This window comes from Mobula birostris, chromosome 12 (assembly GCF_030028105.1).
Source record: "Mobula birostris isolate sMobBir1 chromosome 12, sMobBir1.hap1, whole genome shotgun sequence".
NCBI lineage: Eukaryota > Metazoa > Chordata > Chondrichthyes > Myliobatiformes > Myliobatidae > Mobula > Mobula birostris.
In genome coordinates, this window is record NC_092381.1 from 6,026,409 (window position 1) to 6,044,394 (window position 17,986).

General features: G+C 45.7%; 1 protein-coding gene across 2 annotated transcripts in view; it reads right to left on the bottom strand.

The window, feature by feature from the left end:
- Window positions 1-2,193: 2,193 nt before the first annotated feature.
- dnai3 (dynein axonemal intermediate chain 3) overlaps window positions 2,194-17,986 on the bottom strand; it is a 120,865-nt gene continuing 105,072 nt past the window's right edge. Inside the window, exons 19-22 of one of the 2 annotated variants that reach the window (XM_072274571.1) lie at window positions 15,299-15,503; window positions 11,804-11,895; window positions 10,503-10,613; window positions 2,194-3,965 (exon numbers count right to left, since the gene is read on the bottom strand). In XM_072274571.1, the coding sequence (XP_072130672.1) occupies window positions 3,846-3,965; window positions 10,503-10,613; window positions 11,804-11,895; window positions 15,299-15,503 (528 nt within the window). In that variant the 3' untranslated portion in view covers window positions 2,194-3,845. The remainder of the gene's footprint in view (window positions 3,966-10,502; window positions 10,614-11,803; window positions 11,896-15,298; window positions 15,504-17,986) is intronic. The other variant, XM_072274572.1, reaches the window with a different exon arrangement.

The window sequence follows — 17,986 nt, forward strand, 5'->3', positions numbered from 1 at the left end:
TTACTTTATACTTTATTGTCGCCAGATAATTGATACTAGAACGTACAATCATCACAGCGATATTTGATTCTGCGCTTCCTGCTCCCTGGATTACAAATATTAAATATTAAAGATATTAAAAATAGTAAAAATTAGTAAATATAAAAATTTAAATTATACATCTTAAATAGAAAATAGAAAAATGGAAAGTAAGGTGGTGCAAAAAAACCGAGCGTCAAGTCCAGATATTTGGAGGGTACGGCCCAGATCCGGGTCAGAATCCGTTCAGTAGTCTTATCACAGTTGGAAAGAAGCTGTTCCCAAATCTGGTCGTATGAGTCTTCAAGCTCCTGAGCCTTCTCTCAGAGAGAAGAGGGACAAAAAGTGTGTTGGCTGGGTGGGTTGTGTCCTTGATTATCCTGGCAGCACTGCTCCGACCGCGTGCGGTGTAAAGTGAGTCCAAGGATGGAAGATTGGTTTGTGTGATGTGCTGCGCTGTGTTCACGATCTTCAGCAGCTTCTTCCGATCTTGGACAGGACAACTTCCATACCAGGTTATGATGCACCCTAGAAGAATGCTTTCTACGGTGCATCTATAAAAATTAGTGAGGGTTTTAGGGGACAGGCCAAATTTCTTTAGTTTTCTCTGGAAGTAAAGGTGCTGGTGGGCCTTCTTGGCAGTGAACTCTGCTTGGTTGGACCAAGTCAGGTCATTTGTGATATTGACCCCGAGGAACTTAAACCTTTTGACCTGTTCCACTTGCACACCACCGATGTAAATTGGGTCGTGCGGTCCGCTACTCCTTCTGAAGTCAACAACCAATTCCTTCGTCTTGCTGAAGTTGAGGTATAGGTTATTGTCTTCGCACCATGCCACCAGGTTCTTAATTTCCTCTCTGTACTCAAACTCATCATTACCCGAGATACGGCCTACAATTGTGGTGTCATCAGCAAACTTATATATAGAGTTCGATGGAAACTTGGCTACACAATCATGGGTGTACAGTGAGGACAGCAGGGGGCTGAGTACACAGCCTTGTGGGGCACCGGTGCTCAGAGTGATTGTAGAGGAGAGCTTGTCCCCTATTTTTACAACCTGGGTTCTGTCTGTGAGGAAGTTGAAGATCCAGCTGCAGATCTGAGTGCTAAGGCCCAGGTTCCGGAGCTTAGGAATCAGTTTATTTGGAATGATGGTATTAAAGGCAGAGCTGTAGTCAATGAAAAGGAGCCATACGTATGCGTCTTTATTCTCCAGGTGTTCTAAGGAGGAATGTAGGGCCAGAGAGATGGCATCTGCCGTTGACCTGTTGCTCCGGTAGGCGAATTGCAAAGCGTCGAGGTTGACTGGTAGGCTGTGGTTGCTGTGTGCCATAACCAATCTCTCGAAGCACTTCATAGCAATTGATGTCAGAGCCACAGGTCGATAGTCATTCAGGCATGCCACCTGGCTCTTCTTCGGTACCTGGATTATCACTGCCTTCTTAAAACATGATGGGATCTTAGACTGAAGCAAGGAGCAGTTAAAGATGTCAGCAAACACTCCAGCTAGCTCGCTTGCACAGGCCCGGAGAACCCGTCCTGGGACACCATCTTTAGGAAGCAAGGATCAGACAGGGTCTAGAGAGTTACAAGGAAGCCAGGAAGGAGCTTAAGAAAGAACTTAGGAGAGTTTGAAGGGGGCATAAGAAGGCCTTGGCAAGTGGGATTAAGGAAAACCCCAAGGTGCTGTACACATACATGAGGAACAGGAGGAGAAATAGAGTGAGAGTGGGACCGGGGTGGTGGTAGAAACAGATACTGAACATTAGAGACATCTAAGAAACTCTTAGGCAAATGAATGAAAAAAAAAGGAAGGCTATGTGGGAGGGATGGGTCAGATCGATCTTGGAGCAGGTTAAAAGGCTGGCACAACATTGTGAGCTGAAAAGCCTGTACTGTGCTGTATTGTCCTGTCTTCTGTGAAAGTCCCGTCAGTGAAACACTGAACTTGAGAAAGGTAGTTTGTCTTTAACATACCACTCCCTCCTCCTTCACTCACAGATTTCCTCTGAGCAGATAAGCACCTGGATGGGAGGGGGACAGAGGGCCACGATCCAGGTGCGGTTTGATGGGATTGAGCAATTTGGCTTGGACTAGATGGGCTAAGGGGGTGGTTTCTATGCTGTAGTGGTTGATGACTCTATGGACACTTTCAAGGACTTTTCCCCTCATGTTCTTAATATTTATTGCTTATCCAATATTCAAAGTATATTTATTATCAAAGTATGCATGCAGTATACAACCCTGAGATTCCCTTTTCCCACAGACAGCCATGAAACAAAGAAAACTATGAAATCTGCTCAAAGAAAATCACAAACACTCCCCCATGTGCAAAAGAAAAAGCAAACTACATCAACAGCAACAAAAATTGAGCAAAAAATACAGGATATAAAAACACAAGATAGAATGAGTTCAGCTCAGTGTTCATTATAGCGGACTGCCCCAATTCAAAATCACCCAAAACAGCAACTAAAAAAGGAGTAACCAGAAACATATTATAACATGAACGACAGAGTCCAGTCCACAAACCGCGTCGATTAAACCTTGCCCAAGACCCAGAACTCTGGCATCATCCTCCAACTCGGGGGGGGGGGGGAGAGATGGCGGGGGGGAGATGGAGAGAGAGGGGGAGGGGAGAGACAGAGAGACAGAGAGACAGACACAGACACAGACCATTTGAACACGCAGGGACAGTCTGTTGGGAGTAGTGAGCGAGGCGAGAGGAGAGAGAGAGACACTATCACATCAGACACCTTCCCCTGGCAGCAGCAAGTAGGAGACTGGTAGATGGTGCTGAACACCCACTCACTGTCCGCAGTAGGCTCGATGATTTCAATCTTCCTTGGCGCTCTAACAGATGAGATTGGTGAGAAGTGTAGTCAATCTTTGGCTGGTGCCCATTTTCAGGTTTCTTGGCCTCGAGGCTGCACACTTTGCTCAAAGCCAAACGGAAGACCCTCGGAGGCAGCAGAGCCCCAGATTGCTCAATCAGCCCAAAAACACACCAACAAGACGCACATGATCCAACAGTAACAGAACCGTATTTGAAAGGGAAAGACATAAAAGAAGTGAAAAGTAATTTCATGAAACATCTGGAGGATGTTGCCCTTGGTTCTGTTGTTCACTGTGCCATCTTCTTAATATTTTTTCTCTTTTTGTATTTAGAGTTTGTTGTCTTTTGCACATTGGTTGTCTGTCCATCTCGTTGGGCGTGATTTTCCATTGATTCTATTGTTTCTTTGTATTTGCTGTGAATGTCCATATGAAGATGAATCTCAGGGCTGTGAATGGTGACTCATTTGCTGAGGTTTCTTACATACCTAGAACCAACAGTCTTTTATCTTACCAAGTTGTATTTTTCATTTTAAATTTGCTTTGAACTTTGTCTATGAGTCTGCGGAGACGAGGAGGTATTTCTTTAGCCAGAGAGTGGTGAATCTATGGAATTCATTGCCACAGGTGGCTGTGGAGGCCAAGTCTTTGGAGTATATTTAAGGTAGAGGTTGAAACATTCTTCACTGGTCAGGGTGTGAAGAGATACAGGGAGAAGGCAGGAGATTGGGGCTGGGAGGGAAAATGGATCGGGCGTGATGAAATGGTGGAAATGATGGACTAAATTGTCTAATTTTGCTCCTGTATCTTATGGTCTACTCGTGTACACGCAGTCTCTCTAAGGGCTCTATGGGAAGTCAAATATGAGTCTATAAGTGCACAGGTCTGTCGATGCTGATAACAGGTGGACTCAGTTGCTGAGGTTTCTTAAATACCTAGATCCAACATTACCAAATTTTATTTTTTAATCACAAAATATAGAGGTTCAAAGATTATCAGGTCTTTCCAAGTTGGGCAAAGATGGCTTTCTTCTCCTCAATTAGATACATGGAATATTCCTTCTTCATTTCTTCCTCAATTTGTTCTTTTGTCTTTGCCTCGACAACCGGGGAAGCCTAAAATACAACAGAGTGTTGTTAAAGCCTTTTATATTCCATTTCAATGACAAAACATTCAAAAACTTGATGCCAACTCAAAGGTTTCTTCCCCCAGGCAATTAATCTGATCAGCGTAGGGCGCCACGGTGGCGTAGCAGTTAGCACGCCGCTGTTACAGCTCAGGGCGTAGGTGTTCGGAGTTCAATTCCAGTGTCCTTGGTAAGAAGGCTTCTATGCATCTTCCCGTGTACACGCGGGTTTCCTCTGGGTGCACCGGTTTCCATAAGACAGAGGAATGGTTTTGTGTTATTCGGTCTGCTCCGCCATTTCATCATGGCCGATCCATTTCTCTCTCAACTCCAATCTCTGCCATCTCCCCATAACCATTCATGCCCTGACTGATCAAAAACCTGTCAACCTCCACCTTAACAACATCTAATGACCTTGCATCTACAGCCGTCTGTGGCAACAAATTCCACAGATTAACCACCCTCTGGCTAAAGAAATTCCTCCACATCTCTATTCTAAATTGGCATCCCTCTATTTTGGAGGCTGTGCCCTCTGGTCCTAGACTCCCCCAGCACAGGAAATATCCTCTCCACATGTACTCTATCTAGGCCTTTCAGCATTTGACAGATTTCAATGAGATCCCCCTTCATTCTTCCAAATTCCAGTGTGTAAAGGCCACAGCCATCAATCATTCCTCATACAATAAGCCTTTCATTCCTGGAATCAATCTTGTGAACTCCTTCTGAACACCTTCCATGTCCTTTCTTAAATAAGGGGCCCAAAACTGCTCACAATACTCCAAGTGAGGTCTCACCAGTGCCTTATAAAGCCTCAGCATTATATCTTTGCCTTTACATTCTGGTGCACTTGAAATTAATGTTAATACTATATTTGCCTTCTTCATCGACTCAACCTGCATGAGGACTCCCAAGTCCCTTTTCAACTCAGTTTTTTGAGTTTTAGAAATATAGAAAACCTACAGCACAATACAGGCCCTTCGGCCCACAAAGCTGTGCCGAACATGGCCCTACCTTAGAGCTACCTAGGCTTTACCCATAGCCCTCTATTTTTCTAAGCTCCATGTATCCATCCAGGAGTCTCTGAAAAGACCCTATCGTTTCCGCCTCCACCACCGTTGCCAGCAGCCCATTCCACACACTCACCACTCTCTGTGTAAAAAAACTTACCCCTGACATCTCCTCTGCACCTACTTCCAAGCACCTTAAAACTATGCCCTCTCATGCTAGCCATTTCAGCCCTGGGGAAAAGCCTCTGACTTTCCACACGATCAATGCCTCTCATTATCTTGAACACCTCTATCAGGTCACCTCTCATCCTCCGTCACTTCAAGGAGAAAAGGCTGAGTTCACTCAACCTATTTTCGTAAGGCATGTTCCCTAATCCAGGCAACATCCTTGTAAATCTCCTCTGCACCCTTTCTATGGTTTCCACATCCTTCCTATAGTGAGGTGACTAGAACTGAGCACAGTACTCCAAGTGGGGTCTGACCAGTGTCCTATATAGCTGCAACATTACCTCTCAGCTCTTAAACTCAATCCCACGATTGATGAAGGCCAGTGCACCGTATGCCTTCTTAATCACAGATTCAACCTGCGCAGCAGCTTTGAGTGTCCTATGGATCTCTCTGATCCTCCACACTGCCAAGAATCTATATTCTGCCATCATATTTGACCTACCAAAATAAATCACCTCACACTTATCTGGGTTGAACTCCATCTGCCACTTCTCAGGCCAGTTTTGCATCTTATCAATGTCCCGTTGTAACCTCTTCCCGTTTTCTTCCCATTTAGAAAATAGCCTGTGCTTCCTTTGGGGCTACCAAAGTGCACGGCCATTCACTTCATGACACAGTATTTCATCTGGCACTTCTTTGCCCAATCTCCTAACCCAGCGGCCCCCAACAACCGGGCCGCGGAGCATGCGCTACCGGGCCGCGAGGAAGCGATATGATTGGTCAGCTGCACCTTTCCTCATTCCCTGTCACGCCCACTGATCAGCCATTACGCATGCGAGGTCATGACCCGCGCGTCATCCGTGTCAGGGCGGGAAGGCGATCAACTCCTCGAGTTTGCAAATGTCGACGGGCTGAAAAGTATGTTTGACATAATATCTCTGCCGGCATTCTGGATCAAAGTCAAGGCTGAATATCCTGAGACAGCCACGAAAGCACTGAAAATGTTGCTTTAATTTCCAACATTTTTCTGCGAAGTGGAGTTTTCTGCAATGAATGCAGCGAAAACTAAACTGCGGAATAGACTGGACATTAGGAACCCCCTTCGAGTATCGCTGTCGCCCATCACCCCTCGATAGGACCGTGTTGTTGCAGGGAAACAAGCCCAGGGCTCCCACTGATTCAGCGATATTGGTGTGTTGCAATGATTTTATATATTCATACGGGGAAAATATGTGCTGTGCGTTTAATATCCAAACGTTACTTAAAACGTTACGATGCTATTGACTTATAAGTGACCTTTATAACCATATAACAATTACAGCACGGAAACAGGCCATCTTGGCCCTTCTAATCCGTGCCGAACCTAGTCCCACCGACCTGCACTCAGCCCATAACCCTCCATTCCTTTCCTGTCCATATACCTATCCAATTTTTCTTTAAATGATCATATCAAACCTGCTTCTGCCACTTCTACTGGAAGTTCGTTCAACACTTCACGCTCCCCTGATAATTGACTTACCATTATATCCATGCGAGGAAAATATGTGCTGTGTGTTTAATATTAAATTCGTTAGATAAACCCTTTTAGAAACAAAATTGAGTGTATTACCCACTTATCACCTATATTCCGGTAGTGATTAACACCCACCCCCACGAACAGAATCGCCAAAAAGGATTTGCTGGGGTGGGGGTGGGGGTGGGGGTGTGGGGGGGGGTGGAGGAATCGGCAGGTCACAATACGCATGCGCATTGGTGCCCACGCACGGCCTCATGGTCATTGTAGTCTTTAGGGTAAACAACGCATTTGACCGCTACTCCTGTTCGTTGGCAACCCGACCCCCCCCCCCCCCCCCCCCCGTCGGCCGGTCCGCAAGAATATTGTCAATATTAAACCGGTCCGCAGTGCAGAAAAGGTTGGGGACCCCTGTCCTAATCTGTCCAAGTTCTTCGGCAGCCTCCCTGCTTCCTCAACACTACCTGCCCTTCCCCCAATTTTTGTATTGTCCGCAAACTTTGTTACAAATGCTTGAATTCCACAATCAAATTAATTGATGTATAAAGTAAGAAGAAGCAGTCCCAACTCTAACGTCTGCAGGACATCACTAGTCACTGTCAGCCAATCAAAAATGGCTCCTTTTATTCCCACTCTTTGCCTCCCGCCAATCAGCAAATGCTCTATCCTTGTTAGCATCTTTCCTGTAATATTACGGGCAGCCATGTGTGGCATCTTGTCAAAGACCTTCTAAAAATCCAAGTACCAAATATCCACCAACCCTCCTTTGTCTATCCTGCTGCTTATTTCTTCAGAAAATTCCAAGAGATTTGTTAGGCAAGGATTTCCCTTGAGGAAACCATGCTGACTACAGCCTTTTTTTTATCAAGTACCCCGAAACCGCATCCTTAATAATTGACTGCAATACCTTCCCAACCACTGAAGTCGGTTAACTGGCCTTTGATTTTCTTTCTTCTGCCTCCCTCCCTTCCTTAAGAGTGGAGAAGCATTTGCAATTTTCCTGTCCTCCAGAACCATTCCAAGATCTAGTGATTCCTGAATGATTATTACTAATCCCTCCATGACCTCTTCAGCTATCTCTTTTAGAACACTGGGGTACAGTCTATCTGGTTCAAGTGACTTATCTACCTTCAGGACTGTCAGCTTCTCAAGCACCTTTTCCCGAGTAATAGCAACTACACTCACTTCTGCCCTCTGACACTCTTGAAATTCTAGCATACTGCTAGTGTCTTCCATAGTGAAGATCGATGCAAAATACTTATTTAGCGAATTAGCGATTTCCTTGTTCCCCATTTCTGCCTCTCCAGTGTCATTTTCCAACAGTCCAATATCTACTCTCGCTTTGACTTCCCTTGTCAGCCACAGTGTGTCATCTTGCCTTTAAAATTCAATTTCTTTGTTGGAATGAATCTATCCTGCCCCTTCTGAATTGCTCCCAGAAACTCCAGCCATTGCTGCTCTGCCGTCATCCCTGCTAGTATCCCCTTTCAATCAATCTTGGCCAGCTCCTTCCTGATGCCTCTATAATTCTCTTTACTCCTGTGTCCTGATCATTTGAGCTTCTCTTTCTCAAAGGGCAGCGTGAATCCTGTCATATTATGATCACTGCTTCCTAAGGGTTCCTTAAACATAAGCTCTCTAATCAATTCTGTTTTATTGCACAAAATCTAATCCAGAATGGTTGATCCCCTAGAATACTCAACCACAAACTGCTCTAAAAAGCCACCTCACAGGCATTCTATAAAATCTCTGGCTTGGGATCTAGCAGCAATCTGATTTTCTCAATCTACCTGCATATTGAAATTCCCATGACTATCACAACATTGCCCTTTTTATGTGCCTTTTCTATCTCCTTTTGTAATATGCAGCCCACATCCTGGCTACTGTTTGTAGTCCTGTATATAACTCCCATAACTCCAGTCAGGGTATTTTTACCCTGCTGTTTCTTAAACTCTACCCACAAGGATTCTACATCTTCCAATCCCATGTCACCTCTTTTTAAAGATCTGCTTTCCTCCCACAGTTCAAAGACGTATTGGTTGGTAGATCATTGTAAATTGCCCTGTGATGAAGTAGGTGGGTGTTGGAAGCACATGATAAAATAGGCCAAAGTCAGCACTGTGTCCTTAATGGGAAACCTTGCCTGACAAACGTGTTGGAATTCGTTAAGAACGTAACAGACCGAATAGACTAAGGAGAGTCAGTGGATGTTGCGTGCTTGGGTTTTCAGAAGGCCTTTAGGTGACACACGTGCTTAACAAGATAAGATCCCATGGTATTACAGGAACATACTAGCATGGATAGAAAATCACTGACTGGCAGGAGCCAAAGAATGAAAATAAAGCCTTCCCCACCATTGAGCATATCTCTACCAAGTGCTGTCATGGGACATCCATCATCAGGGACCTCCACCATCTCGGCCATGCTCTCTTCTCTTGTATATGATGACATATATCTACTTCAATAATACATTTAGTTTGAACTATACTGGCCATTGAAAACAACACACATCAAAGTTGCTGGTGAACGCAGCAGGCCAGGCAGCATCTCTAGGAAGAGGTACAGTTGACGTTTCGGGCCGAGACCCTTCGTCAGGACAAGGTCATTGAAGAGTAGAGTTCCTCGGGCATCAGAATTGGGACTGCTTCTTTCCATGTTACACGTGGATGACGGAATTGATGGCTTTGTGGCCAAGTTTGCGAATGATACAAAGATAGATGGAGGGGCAGGTAGTGTTGAGAAAACAGGGAGTCTGCAGAATGACTTAGAGATGGGAGAGTGGACAAAGTATATCAAATGGAATACAATGTTACAATGTAGAGAAGTGTATGGTCATGTACTTTAGTAGAAGGAATAAAGACATAGATTTTTTTCTGAACAGGAAGCAAATTCAGAAATCAAAGCGACTTGGGAGTCCTCATGCAGAATTTCCTAAAGGTTAATTTGCAGGTTGAGTCAGTGGTGAGGAAGGCAAATGCAATGTTAGAATTCATTTCAAGAGGACCAGAATATTAGAGCAAGGATGTAATGTTGAGGCATTATAAGGTATTGGGCAGACTGCACTTAGAGTATTGTGGGCAGTTTTGGGCCTCTTATCTAAGAAAGGATGTGCTGGCATTGGAGAGAGTTCAGAGGAGTTCACGAGAGTGATCCCAGGAATGTCTGGTTTCATGTATGAGGAGCGTTTAATGACTTCGGCCCTGTAATCACTGGAGTTTACAAAAATGATGTTATTGAAACATATTGAATATTGAAAGGCCTAAATAGAGAGGACACGAACAGGATGTTTCCTACAGTGGGTGGGTTTAGCACCAGAGGGCACAGCATCAAAATAGAGTGACATCCCTTCAGAACAGGGTTAAGGAGGAATTTCTTTAGCCAGGGGCTAGTGAATCTGTGGAATTCATTGTCACAGACGCCCGTGGAGGCCAAGTCATTGAGTATATTTAAAGCAGAGATTGACAGAGTGTCAAAGGTTACAGTGAGAAGGCAGCAGAATATGGCTGAGAGGGATAATAAAACAGCTGTGATATCCTCACTCTCCCCTCCTCCATCTGACTATCACCCTCCTCACCTCCCAGCCTCTGTCACTATCCCCACTCCCCCTCCTCCATCTGACTATCACCCCTCCTCACCTGATCCGCCCATCACTTGGCAGCTTTTTCCACCCTTTCTCCTAAACTCTTAAAAATGGCTATTTCTGCTCTATATTTCAGTCCTGATGAAAGGTCTCAACTCAAAACGTTGACTGTCCTGCCCTCGCCCGCAGCTGCCGAGACACCCCAGTGTTGTAGATGCAGACCCCAGCACCTCTGCTCTCTTGTGTCTCCTCACTCACCTGCTTCTTTTCATCTTCCTTTTCAATTTTTTCTGTTCTTTGTAGTTTTCTTGTCCCAAAATAACTGAGTCGCTTCACCTCTTTCTCAAAGTAACCTTCCACAATGGACTTCTGCAAAAGGCAGTGAGCATCAGTCTGAGCGACTGTCATTCTTGTTAATTCACCGCTGCAAACACCATCGTTTATCAGGTGGCGTTTAGTGCAACATTTAACAGCACCAATTCCCACTGCTGTCCGTAAGGAGTTAGTGCATCCTCCCCTGTGACCGTGTGACTTCCCTCCCACATTCCAACGGCAAATGGGTTAGGGTGAGTAAGTTGTGCATGGACACTGGCAGGCTTCCCCAGTACTTCCTCAGACTGAGCTGGTCATTGTGCAAACAATGCATGTTTCAACATATGTGTGACAAATACAGGTAATCTTACTTCTCTATCTTTAGTCATGCTCCTGATCATAGAACAGAGAACAGTACAGCACACTACCGGCCCTTCAGCCCACTATGTTGTGCCGACCTTAAGATCAATCTAACCCTTCCCTCCCAATTACTTACTGCCCATTACGCCGCTGGTCTTGAGGGCAGCTATGAAGGTCCTCCATCTATGGCAGATTTCCAGGCTTCCTTCATCATGTCGGTAGCTGCCCCTCAGTTTTCACCACTGTCACTCATGCAAGTCTGGGTGGAGGTTCAGGAACACCATCACACTCAGACGTAGAAGGATTCTTCATTGCTGTTTTTGTAACTATTTTGTTTGACCAGTTAGGGTTGTTATCTCTCCTCAACCTGGAGGACCAGCGGACCACTCTTAGTCTGCCCTCTACCCTTTGATCTTTTTGGCATGAGTGCCCCTACCAAGCGCCAGTGCATCAAGCCCTGACTCCAGCCAGCAAAGTTCTCTGGGTCATTGAAGCACGCAAGCCTCCAAACCCAACGACAAGCTTGTGGTCACCTTGGTCCCAAATAACGCTCCATTTCTCTTACCTCCAGGTGCCTTAAATGTCCCTAACATTTCTGCCTCTACCACCATACCTGGGTACTTCCTAAGTACTTTTTCTCTGTGAATAGAAACAGACAATGTGAGGCGATGAATTTGGTGTAAAGTGGAGCTACAATGGTGGATTGCACAGAATGATGGAGGAGTATTGACACGTCTGATGGTCTACTCCTTGCCGGACTGTTCAGCATATGGGGTGCAAATACAAGCTTCTCTCCACTGAATTTGTCTGCCAAACATAAGTTCTGATGGGACAGAGTTGGGGAAGATCTGCCGGAGATGAGGCAGAGAAACGATCCCATTCCTCACCTCCTGGTTAAGTGGATGTCTCAGAGACCAGGGCACCTCCAGAATGTGCAGGGTTCCAAAGTCATCAGACACTGCCAGGAGATGCTGCTTCTCTGTTGAGATAAACACAGAACAGGGACACTGGAGATACTGGAAATCCAGAGCAACACACTCAAAATACTGGAGGAACCCAACAGCTCAGGCAGAATTAATGGAAATGAATAAACAGTCAACGCTTCGGGCTGAGACCTATCTTCAGGATTGGAAAGGAAGAGGGCAGGAAGCAGAGTAAGAAGGCGGGAGGAGGAGAAGTAGGACAAGCTAGAAAGTGATGGGTAAGCCAGATAGGTGGGAAAGGTGGATGAAGCTGAGAGGTGGTGGGTGGAAAGGGTAAAGGAATTCACAACCAATCAGAAACTGAGCTCTTAACAAGAGATTCTGGGACGGTCCAATGGTTGTGAGTTGTCGTTGGCGTTTTCTTACAAGAGATTCTGCAGATGCTGGAAATCCAGAGCAACACACATAAAATAATGGAGAAACTCAGCAGGTCAGACAGCATCTATGGAAATTAGTAAAAAGTCAACATTTCATATCGAGACCCTTCATCAGGACAGGGAAGGAAGAGGGAAGAAGTCGGAATAAGAAAGTCGAGGGAAAGGGAGGAGTACAAGCTGGTAGGAGGTGATAAGAGAGAGAAGTTGAGGGGGAAGGTAGGTGGGAGAGGGGTGGATGAAGTGAAAAGCTGGGTGGTGATAGGTGGAAGAGATAAAGAAGGAATCTGATAGAAGAGGAGAGTGGAATATGGGAGAAAGGGAAGGAGGAGGGACACCAGAAGGAGATAAGACTCTCCTTCTGTGGGAAGGGAAGGGATAATGTTGCTTCATTTAGCTGCATTCAGGTACGGTTGAACGACAATTAAATTTGAACTTGAACTTGAGGGGAGCCAGAATGGAGAATGGGAAAAAAGAGAAGGGGGAGGGAGAAGAAATTACCAGAAGATGGAGAAATTGATGTCCCAGATGAAATATGAGAATTTGCTCCTCCAACCTGAACGTGGCCTCATTGTGGCAGTAGAGGAGGCCGTGGAACATGAACAAAAAGAGCACAGGTCGAGGCTCTTTGGTCCACCCTGTCTGTGCTGACCATGATGCCTCATCCCTTCTGACTGTACGCAGTTCACGCCCCTCCATTCTCTGCCTGTTCGTGTACCTGTCTAAATGCCTGTTAGACATTCCCATCAAACGTGTCTCCACCACCCCTGGCAACCTGTTCCAGGCATCCATCACCTTCTGTGTAAAAAACACTTCCCTCATAAATCCCCTTTAAATTTTCCCCTCTCAACTTAGACCCCTGCCCTTTAGTCTTTGACATTTGTTCCTTGGGAAAAAGGCTCTGACCCTATGCCTCTCATAATCTATAAACCTGGATCAGATCTGCTGGCAGCCTCCGGCACTCCGGGGGTAATAAATCAGACAGGACAGTGGAGCAGACTGGATGAGACAATTGCCTCTGCTCTTACGTTTTATGGTCTTAAGACAAGCCTTTCACTGTACCTTTCAATTTATCTCGGTACCTGTGACGATAATAAACCAATGCCAATACGTACTCTCGGTCATTGGTCACAGAGGAGGCCGTTCAGTCCCTCATGTCTGAGGCAGAATTTTGATAAAGCAAAAGAATGGTCAATAGAAATGGGAGAGGAGGAGGCCAATTGGCCCCTTCAGTCTGTTCTCTCTACCAATGAAATTGTACCATCAGTAGAACTAGAATGTCCTCTCCAGTCGATGGACATTCTCTACAAGGACAGAAGACCCTTTCCCCTGCAGTCCCAGTCACTTCAAAGAAGGCCCCTTGGCCCATCAAGTCCATGCCAACAAACACCCACCCATTAACCCCAATCCCATTCCTCCCCACCCCTCACCCACATGCCAGGGCAATTGACAGTGGCTGATTAACCCACCAACCTTTTTGGGCTGTGGAAGGAAATCAGAGCACCTGGGGGAAAACCCACGCTGTCTCAGATAGAACATGCAAACTCCACACAGAGAGGGCCGAAGGGAAGTGTATGGAGCAGCATATCACAAACATGGGAGATTCTGCAGATGCTGGAAATCCTGAGCAACACACACAAAATGCTGGAGTGACTCAGCGAGTCAGGCAGCATCTATGAAGGGGGATAAACAATTGATGTTACAGGCTGAGACCCTTCATCAGAACGGGAAAGGACGGGGGAAGATGCCAGAAAAAAGGTGGGGGGCTGGGGAAGGAGGATAGCTAGAAGGTGACAGGTGAAGCCAGGTGGGTGGGGAAGGTAAACGAAGGTAGACCATAGGAGAAAAGGAAAGAAGGGGGGACCAGGAGGAGGTGATAGGCAGGTGAGGAGAGTCGAGAGGCCAAAGCAGAAGGAAGGGGGAGGGAAAATTTATTTTACTAGAAGCAGAAATTGATATTCATGCTATCAGGTTGGAGGCTACCCAGACGGAATGACAGGTGTTGCTCCTCCACCCTCAGCATAGCCACAAGAGGAGATCATGGATCAACATGTTGGAATGGGGGGGGGGGTGAGAGGAGGAGGAGGAGGAAGAAGAAGAAGAGGAAGGCGGCCCTTAACTCCGAGTGGAGTCATTGGGACGCTGTCATGACGGCGTTTTTTTTTTTAGCAGGCTTTCTTATTTTTACGGTCGAGTTGCTAGCTCGATGCTCAATCCAGCGCGGATGGAAAGCGTGCAAGGGAGCCGGCTGGATTCAAACTTGGGATCCTTCGCTCCGAAGTCCGGCACTGATGCCACTACGCCACCAGTTGACTATGGGAATGGGAATTGGAATTAAAATGTTTGGCCATGGGGAAGTCATGTTTGTGGCGGATGGTGCATAGGTACTGGATGAAGAGATTCCCCAATTTACAATGGGTCTCACCAATGTAGATGAGGCCACATTGGGAGCACTGGGGACCAGACACAATAGATGACCCCAGCAGATTCACAGGTGAAGTGCTGCCTCACCTGGAAGGACTGTATGGGGCCTTGAATGCAGGTGGAGTACTTGGAGTAAGAGTTAGTGTGACAAGGTTGAAATCTGTTCAATTTAGTTATAAATAATAGTTCAAAATATATTTTTAAAAAGAATTAAAATAATTTATTTAATGTGAATATCATTTCAAGGTGAGGATAAAAACTTTGAAAACGTGCAACCGTATTTAGTTAGAATTCTGAGAATTTGTGGGCAGGGTATTCTGTAATACTGTAGTATTGAGCACAGACTCCACCACCAACCTGTAAGGGCTGGCATTCAACCTTCAGCATGCGATTGCCTGCCAGAGTGCCTGGGGAGGGGCAGTGCACACGGTACTCCTTCACCATAAAATGACCGATGCATGAACATTACAGAGTGTATGTTTCATTTGTCTCCCCTTTTCAGGGGCACCACATTAGCACTGAATTGGTGGGCTAAAGCACCCATTTCCATAGCTTGTCTCTGTGGCAGTGTACCGGCCAGTTTTCCAGCCCACATACTCACGTGACACAATGCAAGGCTTCATACAACTGATTGGGACAGATGAAATGTTCTGTGTCTGCAAAGGCTCATGTGTCTTTTCCAGTAAATCCCAGATATCGATGTTGCCGTCTTCTTTCCCAATGACAAAGACGCCAGGTCTGGAGAGGGACCAGTGCCCCGTGGTGCAGCGTCTGTCCCTGCAGGCTGAGTGCAGGAGAGGTCCGACCTGTGATGCGTAAGAGGTGAGTCTGATTTATTGTCGGGATCTGAGATCTTGTATCTCCCGTCAGCATCTGACGCTCCAGAGAAAACGATCCATGTTTGTCCAACCTCACCTTACCGCTCATGCTCTCAAGTCCAGGCGGCACCCTGGTGAAACTTCTTGCACCCTCACCAAATCCTTCCCGTAATGGGGTGACCAAAAATAAATTCAATCCCCCAAGTGTGGCCTAATCGAGATTTATACAGTTGAACTCCTGAGTCTAATACTCAGTGCCCTGACCAATAAAAGCAAACACACCACATGCCTTCTTCATTACACAACCTGGATGCTGCCTGGATTAGAGAGCATGGCTTATGAGGATAGGTTGAGTGAGCTTGGGCTTTTCTCTTTGGAGGGAAGGAGGATGAGAGATGGCTTGATAGAGGTGTACAAGATGAGATGAGGCATAGATTGACTGGACAGCAAGAGACTTTTTTCCCCAGGGTGGAAATGGCTAATGTGAGGGGGTTGTAATTTTAAGGTGATCTCACTTCTCGGGGTCTCCCTCCCCCCATTTGTGACATTTAATGAGAATGCTGTATACAAAGGACCTGAAGCATTGTTGAGGATCCCTACCACACATCACACAATCTCTCTGGCCCACGACCATCAGGAAGGAGGTACAGGAGCATCAGGACTAGGACTGCCAGACTGGGTAACAGCTTCTTTCCTCAGGCTGTGAGACTAATGGATACCCTGCGCACTACATGAGTTTTAATTATATTTTATTGATGGTAACATTTTGGTTGATGTGCTGTGTGTGATATATGTTTCATGGGTGCACCATTGTCTGGAGGAACGTTGTTTTGTTTAGTTGTTTATGTGTACAGTCAGATGACAATGAATTTAGTCATACTTTATTGATCCCAAGGGAAATTGGTTTTCATTACAGTTGCACCATAAATAATTAAATAGTAATAAAACCATAATTAATTAAATAGTAATATGTAAATTATGCCAGGAAATAAGTCCAGGACCAGCCTCTTAGCTCAGGGTGTCTGACCCTCCAAGGGAAGAGTTGTAAAGTTTGATGGCCACAGGCAGGAATGACTTGATTTTGAATGAAAGGAATTTGAACTTGATTTGAGGAAAGTACAGGGGGAGTTCAGAGGTAGTTTTTTTTTACACAGAGATAGAGAGGTGCATGAAACACAGTGCCAGGGGTGGTGGTAGAAGCAGACACATTAGAGCAATTTAAGAACAAAGAGACTCTGCAGATGCTGGAAATCCAGAGCAACACACACATAATGGCAAGTGAGGCAGTGTCTATGGAGGGGAACAAACAGTCGAAGTTTTTGGCTGAGACCCTTCATAAGGACACAAGAGACTCTCAGATAGGCGCATGGATGATAGAAAAATGGAGGGCTATGTGGGAGGGAAGGGAAGGTCGGCATAGCATTGTGGGCTGAAGGGCCTGTACTTTACTATACACTGTGTGGTCACTTTCAGCAAACAGTGAACTTGGACCTGGAGTTCCCTCTGTGCGTCAGTGCTGTTAAGGGTCCATAAGACCATAAAACATAGCAGCAGAATTAGGCCATTCAGCCCATCGAGTCTGCTCCGCCATTCCATGATGGTTGATCTCAGATACCACCCAACCCCATACACCTGCCTTCTCACCATATCCTTTGATGCCCTGACCAATCAGGAAACTATCAACTTCTGCTTAAGTATACCCATGGACTTCACCTTCACCAGAGTCTGTGGCAGAGCATTCCACAGATTCACAACTCTCTGATTAAAAAAAAGTCCTCCTTACCTCTGTTCTAAAAAGTCACCCGTAAGTTTTGAGGCTGTGCACTCTAGTTTTGTATATCTCCACTCTGGGAAACATCTTCTCCACATCCAGCCTATCTAGTCATTTCAACATTTGGTAGGTTTCAATGAAATCCCCCGCATTCTTCTAAATTCCAGTGAGTACAGGCCCAAAGCTGCCAAACACTCCTCATATGTTAACTCCTTCATTCCCAGAATCATCCTTGTGAACCTCCTGTGGACTCTCTCCATTGAAAACAAAGTATTTTTGAGATATGGGGCCAAAACTGTTGACTCCAAGTATGGCCTAATTAGTGTCTTATAAAGCCTCAGCATTATCTCCTTGCTTGTATATTCTGTTCCCCTTGAAATAAATGCCAACATTCCATTTGCCTTCTTTACCACAGATTCAACCTGTAAGTTAACCTTCTGGGAGTCTTGCATGAGGACTCCTAAAGGCTGATTTATACTTGTGCATACTAGCTTGCGCTGTAGCCTACGCAGGTTGGCAATGCTGTTGTGAGTATTTATACTTGTGCATTGGTGTGTCTGCATCGCTCTGCAATTCACGCACGTCACACATGTGCACACACCTGCCCGTGCAAGGCTTCATGGTCATGGTAGTCTTTCTCGGGGTAAACAAGTTTAAAGCGAGCGTCTTTTTTTTGTAAAAGCGAAATGTGTCCTCCATA